The sequence below is a fragment of the Physeter macrocephalus genome, chromosome 7 (assembly GCF_002837175.3).
Source record: "Physeter macrocephalus isolate SW-GA chromosome 7, ASM283717v5, whole genome shotgun sequence".
Taxonomy (NCBI): Eukaryota; Metazoa; Chordata; class Mammalia; order Artiodactyla; family Physeteridae; genus Physeter; species Physeter macrocephalus.
This window is the reverse complement of record NC_041220.1, coordinates 50,593,473-50,606,224: the sequence shown is the minus strand read 5'-3', so window position 1 is coordinate 50,606,224 and position 12,752 is coordinate 50,593,473. Positions and strand designations below refer to the sequence as shown.

The window sequence follows — 12,752 nt, the reverse complement described above, 5'->3', positions numbered from 1 at the left end:
TGTCCCCTGCATCGGCAGGCGGACTCTCAACCACTGCGCCACCAGAGAAGCCTTCCTCTTTCCTTTTTATTTACTGTATCCCCTACATTTTGAGAAGGCAAGACTTGTCTCCTAAACTTAACCCCAGGCCCTCAAGGAGACCTTGGTAAATATTGTTGATAGGCGGTTACCTCCGAAAGTGTTTTTCTATACCTCTGGCTAAAGTTTTAAGTCCTAGGTGAAGCTTTTTAATTTTTTTTTTCAAACCTGTAAACTTTGAGTAGTGACAAGTGGAAGTAAAATACAGTATAAACCAAACCATCTTTTGTTAGTTTCTCTAGTTTACATCCTCTTTATATGAATAAATGAGCCACTTTGCCTTATTTCTAAAACCTTGGCCCCTTATATATTTTTTAAGTTTCTGAAGTAATGGCCTAAATTGTTCAGTCCTGTGTAGTGTTTTTTGTGCTTTGGGATCCCATATGGGATTGGAACCACCAGCACACTGTGAAGGAGATTGTTGTCATGGTGTTTCTATGCTAATCAGAAGCAGGAAGTACTAGAAATCTTGAAGACTCTCCAGCCAAATGTTGCAGATTCAAGAGGTCCAGATGGTTCAGAAAATCATCCAAATTATTGGTGTTTATCTGAACCAAACTTGGTTTTTTTAAACCTTCTTCCATCAGTTGCTATATGTTAGCGATCTCTGTCTTCCCCCACTAATAACACATCTCAGAAGCTCTGGTTCTTTGTCTCTTTCATCTCGTCTCTCTTGAGGCTAATTTAGAGAGTTTGAAGTAATGTGGGATAATGGTTTTGGTTCTCTGCTTCTCATTAAATCCCTGGTGTCAAGGGATGGGAAATTTCTGACCTGAGTTCCATCTACAATTGAACACAAAAAGGGCTATCTAATTCCTGGGGATTGGACCCGAATGTTGAATATTAAAAACTCATATCTTACTGAACAAGATTTTCCTCAATGAAACTTGGCAATGCTTTCTTTAAATAAAAGCAGCCTCTTATGTTCAAAAAGGGGTGGGGAGATAGAGCCTGGCCCTTGTGTGCTCCCCCATTTCCCATTTTATTTAATCATGATTTGATGGATGTTTCATCTCTCCCAGCGGTGATAGTACTAATGAGTACATGGACATGAAACCCGGAGTTTCTTATGTTGTACCAACCAAGGCAGACAAAAGGAGATCTGCAAGAATAGGTGGGTACCTATCAAGCAATAAAAACAACTTCATTGACAGCGGGTTTCTCATACCACTGTGGAATCTAACACCATTCCTGTAGTGACCGGTTCTCCTTTAGGATAGGATCCAATGGCCTAGGATCCATTGCTGTAGGATCCAGTGGTCAATGGCAGTTAAGGGTTGCAAGTGGATATTTGGGGTCAGAGTGTGTGTTATTGTATCTGAGCATCTTACTGCATGTATGATAACATGCATATCAAAATATATCAAGTACATATTTTGCATATAAAAATATGAGACTTTTGTATTCATCCGCTGTTCTTCTTCCCTGGAGATTTTGTAACTTAGCCCAGGATTGGGAATATTATTAGCTTTGTGATTCAGTACCTACCTGTCCTTGACACTGGGGAGGTGATTTGCCTGCAGGTTCACATCAGTTCCTTGATTACCAGCCCTTGGAGGTATTGTTGTCACTGTCTTTTACTCTCCTTATCTTGAAGGTTTTAATTGCTAGGAAAATCCCTTCTCCTCCTAACAGGTTCATACATAGAAAGAGACGTGACTCCTGCCATTATGGAAGATGATGAGTTGGCCCTAGACCTGGAGGACTTGCTGAGCTTTTCTTACCAGGTGGCAAAGGGCATGGCATTCCTCGCCTCGAAGAATGTAAGTGGGGGTGATTCTCAGAAGAGTCCTCTCCTTGCCCTCATGGCCCCCAAGGGGCATTTTAGAGCCATAGTTAGAAGGCAGAGTGTCATTTGAAATGTGGTAACCAAAAGCAGAGGAAATACAGTTTCTTCATGTTCTAACTGCTGTCTCTTCGGAATTCATGTTCTCATTTATAAGCTTTAAAGTGCAAGCCTGTCTAAATGAGCTTTCTCTGAATATATTTTTTATATGCAATGAATTCATTTAAAACTTGGCTTTTAGGATATAGGAGCTGCTCTTAGAAAATAAAGAGATAATTATTTTATCAGCCAAAGGAGGGGGGTACCTCATGTAGTTGCAGTGCTCGATGAAGCATATACTTGGGTCTTTTTGCAGTTAGACCTCAAATATTGCATGTATGGTTCACAAAGTGCAGGGGAGTAAGGAATCAAGAGAGAGCAATAAACATTTGATCAGAAGGTTGGGGGTGGGAAGAGAATGATGGAACCAAAACAAGGAACATGGTCTCTGGAAGGGTGAGAGGAATTCCTTAGGAAATGGGACAAGCAGAATAGAATGAGGTTACAGAACCTACCCTTAAGTTATCATTGGTGACATTTCCAAACAATTACCAAACTAAAAGAGGATATAGGATGGCTGAAATAAAGACCCTCTTCCCTTTGTCCTTAGGAGGTATCAAATGGAAGTTGTAGACATTTTAGAAACTCTTTAAAAGGACATTCAAAGAGAAGCATGTAAAATGAGTTTTCCGTTTAAAAATATGATGAGACTATTTATAATGTATTTTCCTATGAATGAAAGTAGTCCTAAGGAAAAAAAGAAGCATTTATTCAAGTTGGTTTTGAAAGTGATTATAGTAATTAAGGTCCTAACAATGTGAAACACAAATTTGAACATCATTCAGAGTGTAATCTAGATATTTATTTTGGTGCACTGAATAGTTTAAACGTAAAGCAAAAGTATTGGCACTGTATGACATAAGCAGCATTCTAGTATTAAACATAGCTTTCACTCTTTAAAAGTTTAAAATAAATGTAAATGGTTTTCTTTTGTCTCCCACTCTCCTAATAGTGTATTCATAGAGACCTGGCAGCCAGAAATATCCTCCTTACTCATGGTCGAATCACAAAGATTTGTGATTTTGGTCTAGCCAGAGACATCAAGAATGATTCTAATTATGTGGTCAAAGGAAACGTGAGTACCCACTCTCTCTTGACAGTCCAGTGAAGGATTTTTGTTTCAAGTTTTCTTAAGAATTGCTTTTTATGATTTTCATAATGCAAATCCTACCTTTGCGGTACCATGCATTTTAGCAGTCAAATTAAGTGTACTTTAGCAAAATTCCGATAATAGAATTCCTAATTCTAATTGTGTAATTATGGAGCATGTGAAGGAAACAGAAATAGCCTTAATTTTCATTATAGCCTGAGAATAGCAGTGAACTTGATTTTGTTCAAGTGAAACAAATGTGGACCTGAAGGTCACAGCAGGAGAATTTTATTTTGAGATTGACATGCTATGTGAAAAAGATAATGTTAAGTCTAAGATAATGTTCAGAGTTAGGTATATAGAATGTTGAATCTTATAATCAAGAGAGCTTATTAAAGACATTCATAAGGAATAATTGGCTTACGGAACATAGTGATTTTATTTCAAAGTGCTTTCATTGCCAATTTTCATTGTATCATCAGGACAAACCCTTGGCAAGTCTTCACATTTTAAAAGTTGGAGAAACTAAAAACAGTGTATTTTAGTGATATTTGTCTGAGATGACACAGGTCAGTAGAGGCTGAAACCAGAGCCTATGATTTCTAGAGGAATATCCCATTGGTATGGGAAGCCAATAGTCTTGAACATATATTCTTCTACATCTATTTTCCCAGGCCCATACCTATAGTCCAGAGCTATTCCTGGAGGTAGCTCTTGTGTGCCTTAGGATGATGTAATATTTCCTTCTCCATCGCTATGGCATCTCTGTGGGTGGGCTGTACTAGACTTGTTTCTTTGCAGAAATGTTCCTGGATTTACTTCCTGATGATAGCATGCGTTTCTAGTAACTCGCTAAGGCTAGGAGTGTTAATAACACCAAGTCCTCTCTGTCCTGGTACACTATTGGAAGGAAGAATGAAAGGTGGCTCTCTATCCAGGCCTTTTGAGTATTGACAAAAGGCTACTGGGTTCTGGACCCAGTCTTGCTGAGTTCGAACCTGGTTCTATCATTTAGTGGCTGTGTAATATTTGGCAAGGATTACCCCAGCACCTCTGAACCTGGGTTTTTCTCCTTTTGGTAATAATACTGTCACCTGCCTCATAAAGTTGTTGTGAGGATTAAATGAGTTAATGTACATAGTAGGGTGTTTAGAATAGTGCCAGGCACACTGTGGCCAATACTTATATGAGGCACTTGTTATTCTGGCTAGATGTCTTATTTGGAATCTAAATAATCATGACAGTGGTTATGCTGCAGCTTCTTAATAGCCCGTTCTTGGCTAGTGACCTTAGTTGGAATTAACAAGGATGGGTCAGGTGGTTAGGTCCCACCAGGCTTCAGATTGTGGACTCCAGCTAAGCCAGTTCAACTAACCAGTCACAGATATCACTCTTCACCAGGCTACTGGGTAAGGAGACCTCATGGGACAAAATTGAAAGCAGGGAAACTCACACAACATGTTATTGGCCCCAAATTTACATCATAGGCATTTGAGACCTCCTCGTTGTGTCAGTTTCTCTGAAAGTCCTTCACATGCGTTCTTGGTCGTTTTTGTGCTGTGGCCCCTATCATAGTCTGGTGACACCTGTGGATCCCTTGTCAGAACACTGTTTTAAATGCATAAAATACATAGGATGCTGAGAAAGGCCGTTCAATGGAAATGAAGTTATTAAAATATTAAAAAGTACCTCTGTGATATTCATTACACGTGCTTCTTTGTTACACAGAATAACATGTTCTAACTGTGGGTCTAACAACTGCTGTAATTTCTAAGTGATGGATATAAAACTGTAATATGAAGGTATCTATGTTACTGTTGGTGACAAAGTCACAGGCACTGCTAAGACCTGTTGCTTTATTGCCTGCATTCATAATTTAAGGAAATGCTCAACTTTAGTTAGTGAACACAAGAATGTAATTTTTTCCCTTCTAAGTTCACAAGCCCCTGAATTCCAGACACCTTGTAAATCTCAGGTTAAGGGCCTCTCTCAGAGCTTTAGCACAAAATCTGGGAGGGGACACTGGAAAGCATTTTTTTTTTCCTACTGACTAAAATAACTTTAAGACCAGAAAAAATTGTCTTCCCAGTTTTCAATCCTAAATGGATTAAGCATTAAGGATTGATTTAGCTTTTTATGGTAAATTAAGATCCAGGAATCCAGAAACGTCTCTAAGAGGAATAGTCACAGAAAGTTTGGCTCGAGGTCAGCGGGAGGAGTTCAGGATGTGAAGTTCGGCCATTGGATTTAAACCCCGAATCTGCCACTCACCACCTTGGAATGGTCATAGTCAGCATATCCGCTACTCCCCATCACGTGCTTGCTTGTACAGGGCAAGTTTTCAGACACTAGTGAGTCAGCAGTACCCGGCTAAGCACTGGTACCCATATTATCTCATTTAACCCACAAGACAACTCATGGAATTTGAAGTATTATTTTTGCTTTACCGAAGAATATCCTAAGGCTTAATTATAGATGCATAAGTGATTTTCCCACTGTATTAGTAAGGGATAGTTTTGGTTGCATATGACAGAACACCCCAAAAAAAGTAAAACAAGGATAGGAGTAGCAGGCCGGGCCTGGTATGGAGGTTCCATGATGTACTAGGGGAGCGAATTCCTCCCCCTTTCTTTTTCTTTCTTTTTTTTTTTTTTTTTTAACCATCCTTGGTGTAGCCCTTATCTTCATGGTCCATGATATGGCCATGAGAGAGCCAGCCAACACATCCAGAAGGCAGAATAATGGAGGAAGAGACAAGAAGGAAAAGGCCACAGGGCACATGCCAGCTTCATTTTAAGGAAGTTTTCCTAAAACTGTCACACAACACTTATATACCTTAGTGGCCAAAACTGAGCCACATGGCTGCGTGCAGCCGGGAAGGAGCTGGGCCATGCAATCCTTACCGTGGGAGGCCATGTTTCTATTAAGGAAAAAGGGTAAATAATGTTCAGTGGTAACTAACCTCTGTGTTACACAAGGCCAGTGGTGGAGCCAGGGTTAGAACCCATGTATCTGTGTCTGACATCTGTGCTCCTATCCACCACACTGTACAGACTCAATTGTCCCCATCTTGAAAATGGGTATAGTATACAGTTGAACAATGCAGGGGCGAATCTCAGTATAAATTAGAGGCAGCCCTCCGTACCCACGGTTCCTCTGCATCCTTGGATTTGACTCACCACAGACCGTGTAGCATTTATTATTGAAAAATATTCATGTGTAAGTGGACCCATGCAGTTCAAACCCTCGTTGTTCAAGGGTCAGCTGTACTTGTGATCCACCTATTTCAGAGGCAGTTGGGGTCATCTGAGGTGATGTGGGTGGAAGGCCTTCGTGAGATGCCCGTCAAGTTCTCACCTCCACCTCTCAGCAGAAGCAACATTTATAGGAATATTTTCTGTTCCGTTTTTTTTTTTTTTGAGCTTCATAATTAACATTGTTGACTCTATTATGCTTCCATTGCAGGCTCGGCTACCTGTGAAGTGGATGGCACCAGAGAGCATTTTCAACTGTGTGTACACGTTTGAAAGTGACGTCTGGTCCTATGGGATTTTTCTGTGGGAGCTGTTCTCTTTAGGTAAAACGAGCCTTGCCAAAGCCTCCTTGATCAGACTCAGAGCATCTTCTTTAAGGTGTTGTCAGCGTCCTGCTTGCTTATTGTTACACTGATTTGCAAACTGTTTGTGCCTCAGGAAGCAGCCCCTACCCTGGAATGCCAGTCGATTCTAAATTCTACAAGATGATCAAGGAAGGTTTCCGAATGCTCAGCCCTGAGCACGCACCTGCGGAAATGTAAGGGCCCAGGCGTTCTTCCTTCAGATAATGTTTCCCCTTTTATTTTCCTTTTTAAAGACAAGCTCAGATGTTGCGGGTTTTCACCAGCACAGTTTGAAATGTCGCTTGGTTCCTTTTTTATGACATCCTGGTCAAATGTCATTTCTGTAGCTGATTTTCATAATTCTTGTCACCAAATATACAGAAAGTTTTGGCAGCATCTCCTAGACACGGTTTTATTTTATGCCCATGTCATTCACTATGTCCAGTTGCGTAGCCCTGGAATTATTTTTGAAATTGCTGCATGGCATACACCTGAGGACCAGTTAAGGGCATTGAGGAGTGATAAATGGCCCTCATTTTGCAGGTATGACATCATGAAGACTTGCTGGGATGCTGATCCCCTGAAAAGGCCAACATTTAAGCAGATTGTGCAGCTGATTGAGAAGCAGATTTCAGAGAGCACCAATCATGTGAGTACACTCTAGCCAGGCATAAGACCTCCGTTCTCTTGGTTCCAGGCATGTCCTTCTCAGGCTCTGGGGGTAAGGACTAAGCTACCCACCCCTTCTCTCCTTGGCTTAGGCTAAATTGGGCTTTGGGTAGGAAAGTAAAGCAGTGGAAACAGTTTCTTTTTTGCCCAACCCCCCATTCTGGGCCAAGGGCTATGAGATGAGGAGGTGAAAGAGTAGAGGGCTTGGCACTCAGAAGTGTGGACATAGATGTTTCCATAAGGATTTGCCACATTTCCTCTTCCACCCCAAGTGCTGGTCATGGGGTCGGCATGCGCTCTGCCTCATGTGTCAGCCTATTCAGCCTTTGGAGGGTTGGGGTGATGTGCACTAGAATAAAATCAGAGAAAAGACAGCTTGTTGCTGCAGTAAAAGAAACCTTCTGCTCAAGAAAGCATAACCAGAACGTGGCAGATAGCTGTCATGGCCACAAGCCATAGAGAATGAAGAGTTGTTTGAAGTTGGGAGATCCCTCCCAGTGATTTGAGGAGGGGGGGAAAATCAAAACTCAAATCTATCATTTCTTTGGCTTTTAAGGAAGAATGAGTGATCCTTACTTTGACTCAGATTTTTTTTAAGCTGCTTTTTTTCTGGTTTGTGTGTTTGGAACTGTCTTTTCTTCAGCATATACCACTGATACTTTTGGGTTGAAGCTTGCTCTCCCGGGTGTCAAAGCACATTTTGAATTAAACAGCATTTCAGGGCTTCCCTGGTGGCGCAGCGGTTGAGAGTCCGCCTGCCGACGCAGGGGACGCGGGTTCGTGCCCCGGTCCGGGAGGATCCCACGTGCCGCGGGGCGGCCGGGCCCGTGAGCCACGGCCGCTGAGCCTGCGCGTCCGGAGCCTGCGCTCCGCAACGGGAGAGGCCCCAACAGTGAGAGGCCCGCGTACCGCAAAAAAATAAAAATAAACAGCATTTCACACCCAAGAGCCTGGTTCTGAATGGAAGACCCCTGGAAGGACCACCGATTTCTTAGTGACTGACATCAGCCTTTGGATTGGAGTTGGCTGTAGAGATTTATACACCTTTTATAAAAGTGAGATCATTCTCTTTCCCAGGTGTGTCCCAGCAGAAAAGCACATTTTGCACCATCACGTCTTAGGTAATCAGACCTTGGGGAAAATGAGGGCTAGGACAAAGCCTGTCTTTGGTCAGTATGATTTGGTTCTTGGCTGTAAGGTCTTGTAAACCTCCTGGCTTTAGGAGTCTTCATGAGTTGTGATTCTGAGGCTGCAGATGTGCCCCTTTGTTGCTGTGCTCGTTATAGGGACTGGCGTATTAACTGCGGACTTGTTTTCCTCAGATTTATTCCAACTTAGCGAACTGCAGCCCCCATCGGGAGGCACCCTCGGTGGACCGTTCCGTGCGGATCAACTCGGTCGGCAGCAGCACATCCTCCACGCAGCCTCTGCTTGTCCACGAAGACGTCTGAAGCAGAATGTGCATCTGGGGGGTGGGGGGGGGGGACTCCCCGACAAGAACGGCCCCCATTCTTTTGGTTTTCATAATGGTTATTTTGTTTTCCTTCGACTCAAATCCTACTCCAGGGTAGTGGACACCCCACTGTACTCCTGTCTTTATGAGCACACTTTAGTGGCTGATGATTTCTGTCATCAGCTACCATCGAGCTGCATATGTTCCCAATAGCAAGCTATAGCCCCCGTTAACAGAGTAACTTCAGACTTGGAGAAAGGGTGGGTGGGATGGGCTATAGACACCCTGAGTCCTTCCCGGGGCTTCTCCAATTTCTGCCTGAAAAGTATAGTTGATAGTTTATTTGAATACATGGCAGTAGTTACCTTCATTCCTCATAATCGTCTGTAATGATAGGATGATGCAGCAAGATTAGAAGCCGGAAGCTCATCCCTTGATGTGGAAAATAGAATGTTATTCGAAGGGCAGAAGCCTATGAGTATCTGGGCTCAAGAAATCTAGTATTTCATGCTGGGAGTGAGACGTAGGCTGTGGAAAAATGCTTTCCAGGCACGCATAAAGACTGCTGGGTGTGAACCTTTGTGCTCCTGACCTGTTTTCTAAATAGGTTCACGATTAGGGAGCTGAATTTGAGAGCAGGCCTCCCCAGCCTGCATTTTGTATATACTCATCTATAAATTGTACAGATTCACATATCTGAAGGGGGGAAACCCACAAGGCGTAGTTTCTGGATACGATTCTGGCTTGAGTCTGCTGTGTGTAGGAATAGCTGAAGAGCCAGACAAGTTTGAAGGGAACAGCTAGTGCTTTTTTTTTTTTTTTTTCTCTTTTTTAAGGAAAATACATAATTACCAAGCACAATCTTAACAGAGATCTCCTCTGTAGCCGATGAACTTGCTCTAGAGATTGTCCAGAACAATCCAGAACAAGCTGACCAGCTTCAGAATGGCATTGTGTTCAGTGGATCTGATGCCGTTTGAAAAAGTGACCGATTTACTGCATGACTCCGGCAGAAGTGACAAAACAGTACTGTCTTAGTTGGATTCTTCTGTAGCCGGAAATAAACTTTAGATTCAGCCTCCATCGCAGACATGTCCTAGACACTGGGCCAGTATCTATATAAGTGTGTATGTGTGTGCGCGTGTGTGTGCTTGTAGACAAATAACTTGGGAGTAGTCTTGCCTTGAGCCCAAGAGGGTCCTTCAGTACCCAAGAAGTCGCTTGGCTTTCTTCAGCACAGCTCTTATTTCACTCCACCTAGCTGTGTAGAGAAGCTTACCAAAAGCTTACATAGAGGCATATAGGAAGTGGAGTGCGTAAGTACCTGTTTATTTACAATCCACCTGCACTTAAGGCACTCTTGTTATTTAGACTCAACATACTCTACCTGTTCCTTAGACCTTATTAATGCTACTTTCCCACTGAAACATATTTAAATTTTACACTTTAGGCTGTAGCCTGGATATTACTGTTAGAGTTTACCTTTTTTTTTTCCTGCCCAACTATAAGAGATCCATGGGTACATGGCAAGGTTTGTGTGTTGTCTCGTGAGATTCAGGTATGCTGCCCTCACGGTTTTCTCCTCCTAGGTCCCTTAGCTTTCATTTAGAGAACTGTGGCCATTTATCTGGAAGTAACCATTTGCACTGGAGTTCTATGCTCTCGCACCTTTCCAAAGGTAACAGGTTGGGGCATTTTGTTGTCACATAAGAAGTTGTCGCTGTTTGCCATACTTTGAAAACTTCCTTTGTGTTTCTATTGACTTCGGTTATAGTAAGAAAAATGGTTGTTAATTGTAGATGTCTAGGTACTTCAGGGGCACTTCACTGAGAGTTTTGTCTTGGATATTCTTGAAAGTTTATATTTTTATAATTTTTTTTTTTTTTTTTTACATCCCGTGTTTCTTTGGCAGTGGCTTAATGTTTGAAATTATTTTGTGGCTTTTTTTGGTAAATATTGAAATGTAGCAATAACGTCTTTTGAATATTCCCAAGCCCATGAGTCCTTGAAAATATTTTTTATATATACAGTAAGTAACTTTATGTGTAAATATGTAAGCAGTGCAAGTTTAAAGGATGTTGATGTTCTATATGTTTTTTCTCTGATATGTTGTCCAATTGTTCACAGTTCTGAAGAATTCTAATAAAAGTGTAAATATATAAATCAAGTGGAATTTTTAATTATTTCGGACTCAGGGAAATTAAACTTGAAAGTGTTAAAGTGCATTCACCCTGATATTAGAATGGTTTGTACCTAGTATGCATAAGATGCATGCGAGGCTACCAGATTGCTAGGATTTGTATACTTAAAGATTCAGCAGACATCTGTTAAGAATTTGTATGTGCTGTATTTTCTCACTTTATCTCTACAACCCGAGGTCTCCATTTAAATTGAGAAATAAATATAGAACACATTGAGATTACTGTACATTGCTATGATGATTATTAGGTTGATTCATGTGAAATGAACATCCTGGTTAGCAGCAATTTTATGTGGTTCAATCTAATATAACTGGCATGTTTCTTCCTAAAAGAGATTGTCTAAAAATTAATATGAACAGTAAAGTAATTCACAAGGTTGACATGAGGAATCCCAAGAACGTGGTTTGTATTCTTGTTGGCTTGGATTTTTAACATCCCTTCCGAGATGTTCATGCCCCACCCTCTAATCTTTATTCTCACTTGCTTCTGGAACACAGTGAAGTTCTATCACTTGCTTGGAGGGAGGTGACTTGTGCCTTTTAATTCGGTACTGTCCTGTGGCTGGAGCAACCTTTGTGATCAGGAGGGACTCCAGACCATTGGAACCTGCATAGAGCCTGAGTGCCATTCCAGCTTAAAACAAAGAATCACCCCAAACCACAAAATCCTATTAAAAATGAGTTAAGCACACAAAACACCATCAGTTTTATTTTCTTTATTGACATGGCATCTATACCTGCAGAAGTAACTTCTGGAAGGAGAGGGAAAAGGGGTGAAAGGTGAACTGTAATGAAGAGGAATCCTTTTAAAATCAGGAGGGAATGGTGTGGCCAGAAACATCAATAATCAATGAAAAACAGACCCACATTTCACTCAAGCGTTTTCCATTATATTATTACAGACAGGAATGAATGCTAATTGACCACAAAACAAAGAAATCCTTTATGAATGGTTTCATTGTCATTTAGACTTTTTCAAGTGTGTGTGCAAAATCAAGAGTTAGAAGCAGTCCCTGGCCCTTATATTATTAGTGTAGCTGTTACCTTCACTGGCCCAGCTTTTAATCACAAAGTAGATGCTTGGTGTCCAGTCTCTCACTGGGTTCAAAGGTGCCAGCTTTGTCTCGACCCCTTACTGCTCTGTGGCATTGGGCAGATGAACTCCTGAAATCTCATTTTCCAAAACCGTGGTAACTGCCTCAATGTACTAAAATGAAGCTGTCGGACCACCTTGTTCATATGCCTGTTACATAGATAGCATTCAAAAATGGTGACTTTTGTCATGGCTGACTAGGCTCGTTAGGAAGGAAGAAGATGCTCCCGTACCAACGTAACCCAGTGGTTACCCCGCATAGAACTCTACGGTCAAAAATGTGCTTCTAGCTGTTGTCTCTCTCTAAAATGCAAACAGCACCATACTAGTTGGCTGTTGAAAATTGACTTTGCTATAGAGATTTCTGTGTTTTATTAAAATCCCAACTTTTTAGCCAGGAATTCAAGGCTCTCTATTCTTGCTCCAGCCTTCTCTCCACGCTTCTCTCATGTTACCCTCGACTCATAAATATGCCCCACTCTTCTGCTTCCATCCATTCTGACTTTATGTTGTCTCCTCTCTCCCAACAAGCCCCCTACCCTTCAAGACCAGGGAAATAAACTCAATTGGAAGTTGCCTTTGAATCCCCATGACATTTGGTACCCATCATTTTTATTGCTCTTAACAATCTATTCTGCCTGATACTGTAATTATTTTGATTTTTGTGTTCTCTCCTCCCCACCGAT

At 41.6% G+C, this 12,752-nt stretch overlaps 1 protein-coding gene across 4 annotated transcripts in view; it reads left to right on the top strand.

The window, feature by feature from the left end:
• KIT (KIT proto-oncogene, receptor tyrosine kinase) overlaps positions 1-9,587 on the top strand; it is a 91,778-nt gene extending 82,191 nt beyond the window's left edge. For all 4 annotated transcript variants that reach the window (XM_007121128.3, XM_007121131.3, XM_007121130.3 and 1 more), the window contains exons 15-21: positions 1,101-1,192; positions 1,714-1,841; positions 2,916-3,038; positions 6,519-6,630; positions 6,746-6,845; positions 7,195-7,300; positions 8,643-9,587. In XM_007121128.3, coding sequence (XP_007121190.1) covers positions 1,101-1,192; positions 1,714-1,841; positions 2,916-3,038; positions 6,519-6,630; positions 6,746-6,845; positions 7,195-7,300; positions 8,643-8,771 — 790 coding nt within the window. In that variant the 3' untranslated portion in view covers positions 8,772-9,587. The remainder of the gene's footprint in view (positions 1-1,100; positions 1,193-1,713; positions 1,842-2,915; positions 3,039-6,518; positions 6,631-6,745; positions 6,846-7,194; positions 7,301-8,642) is intronic.
• The last annotated feature ends 3,165 nt before the right edge of the window (positions 9,588-12,752 follow it).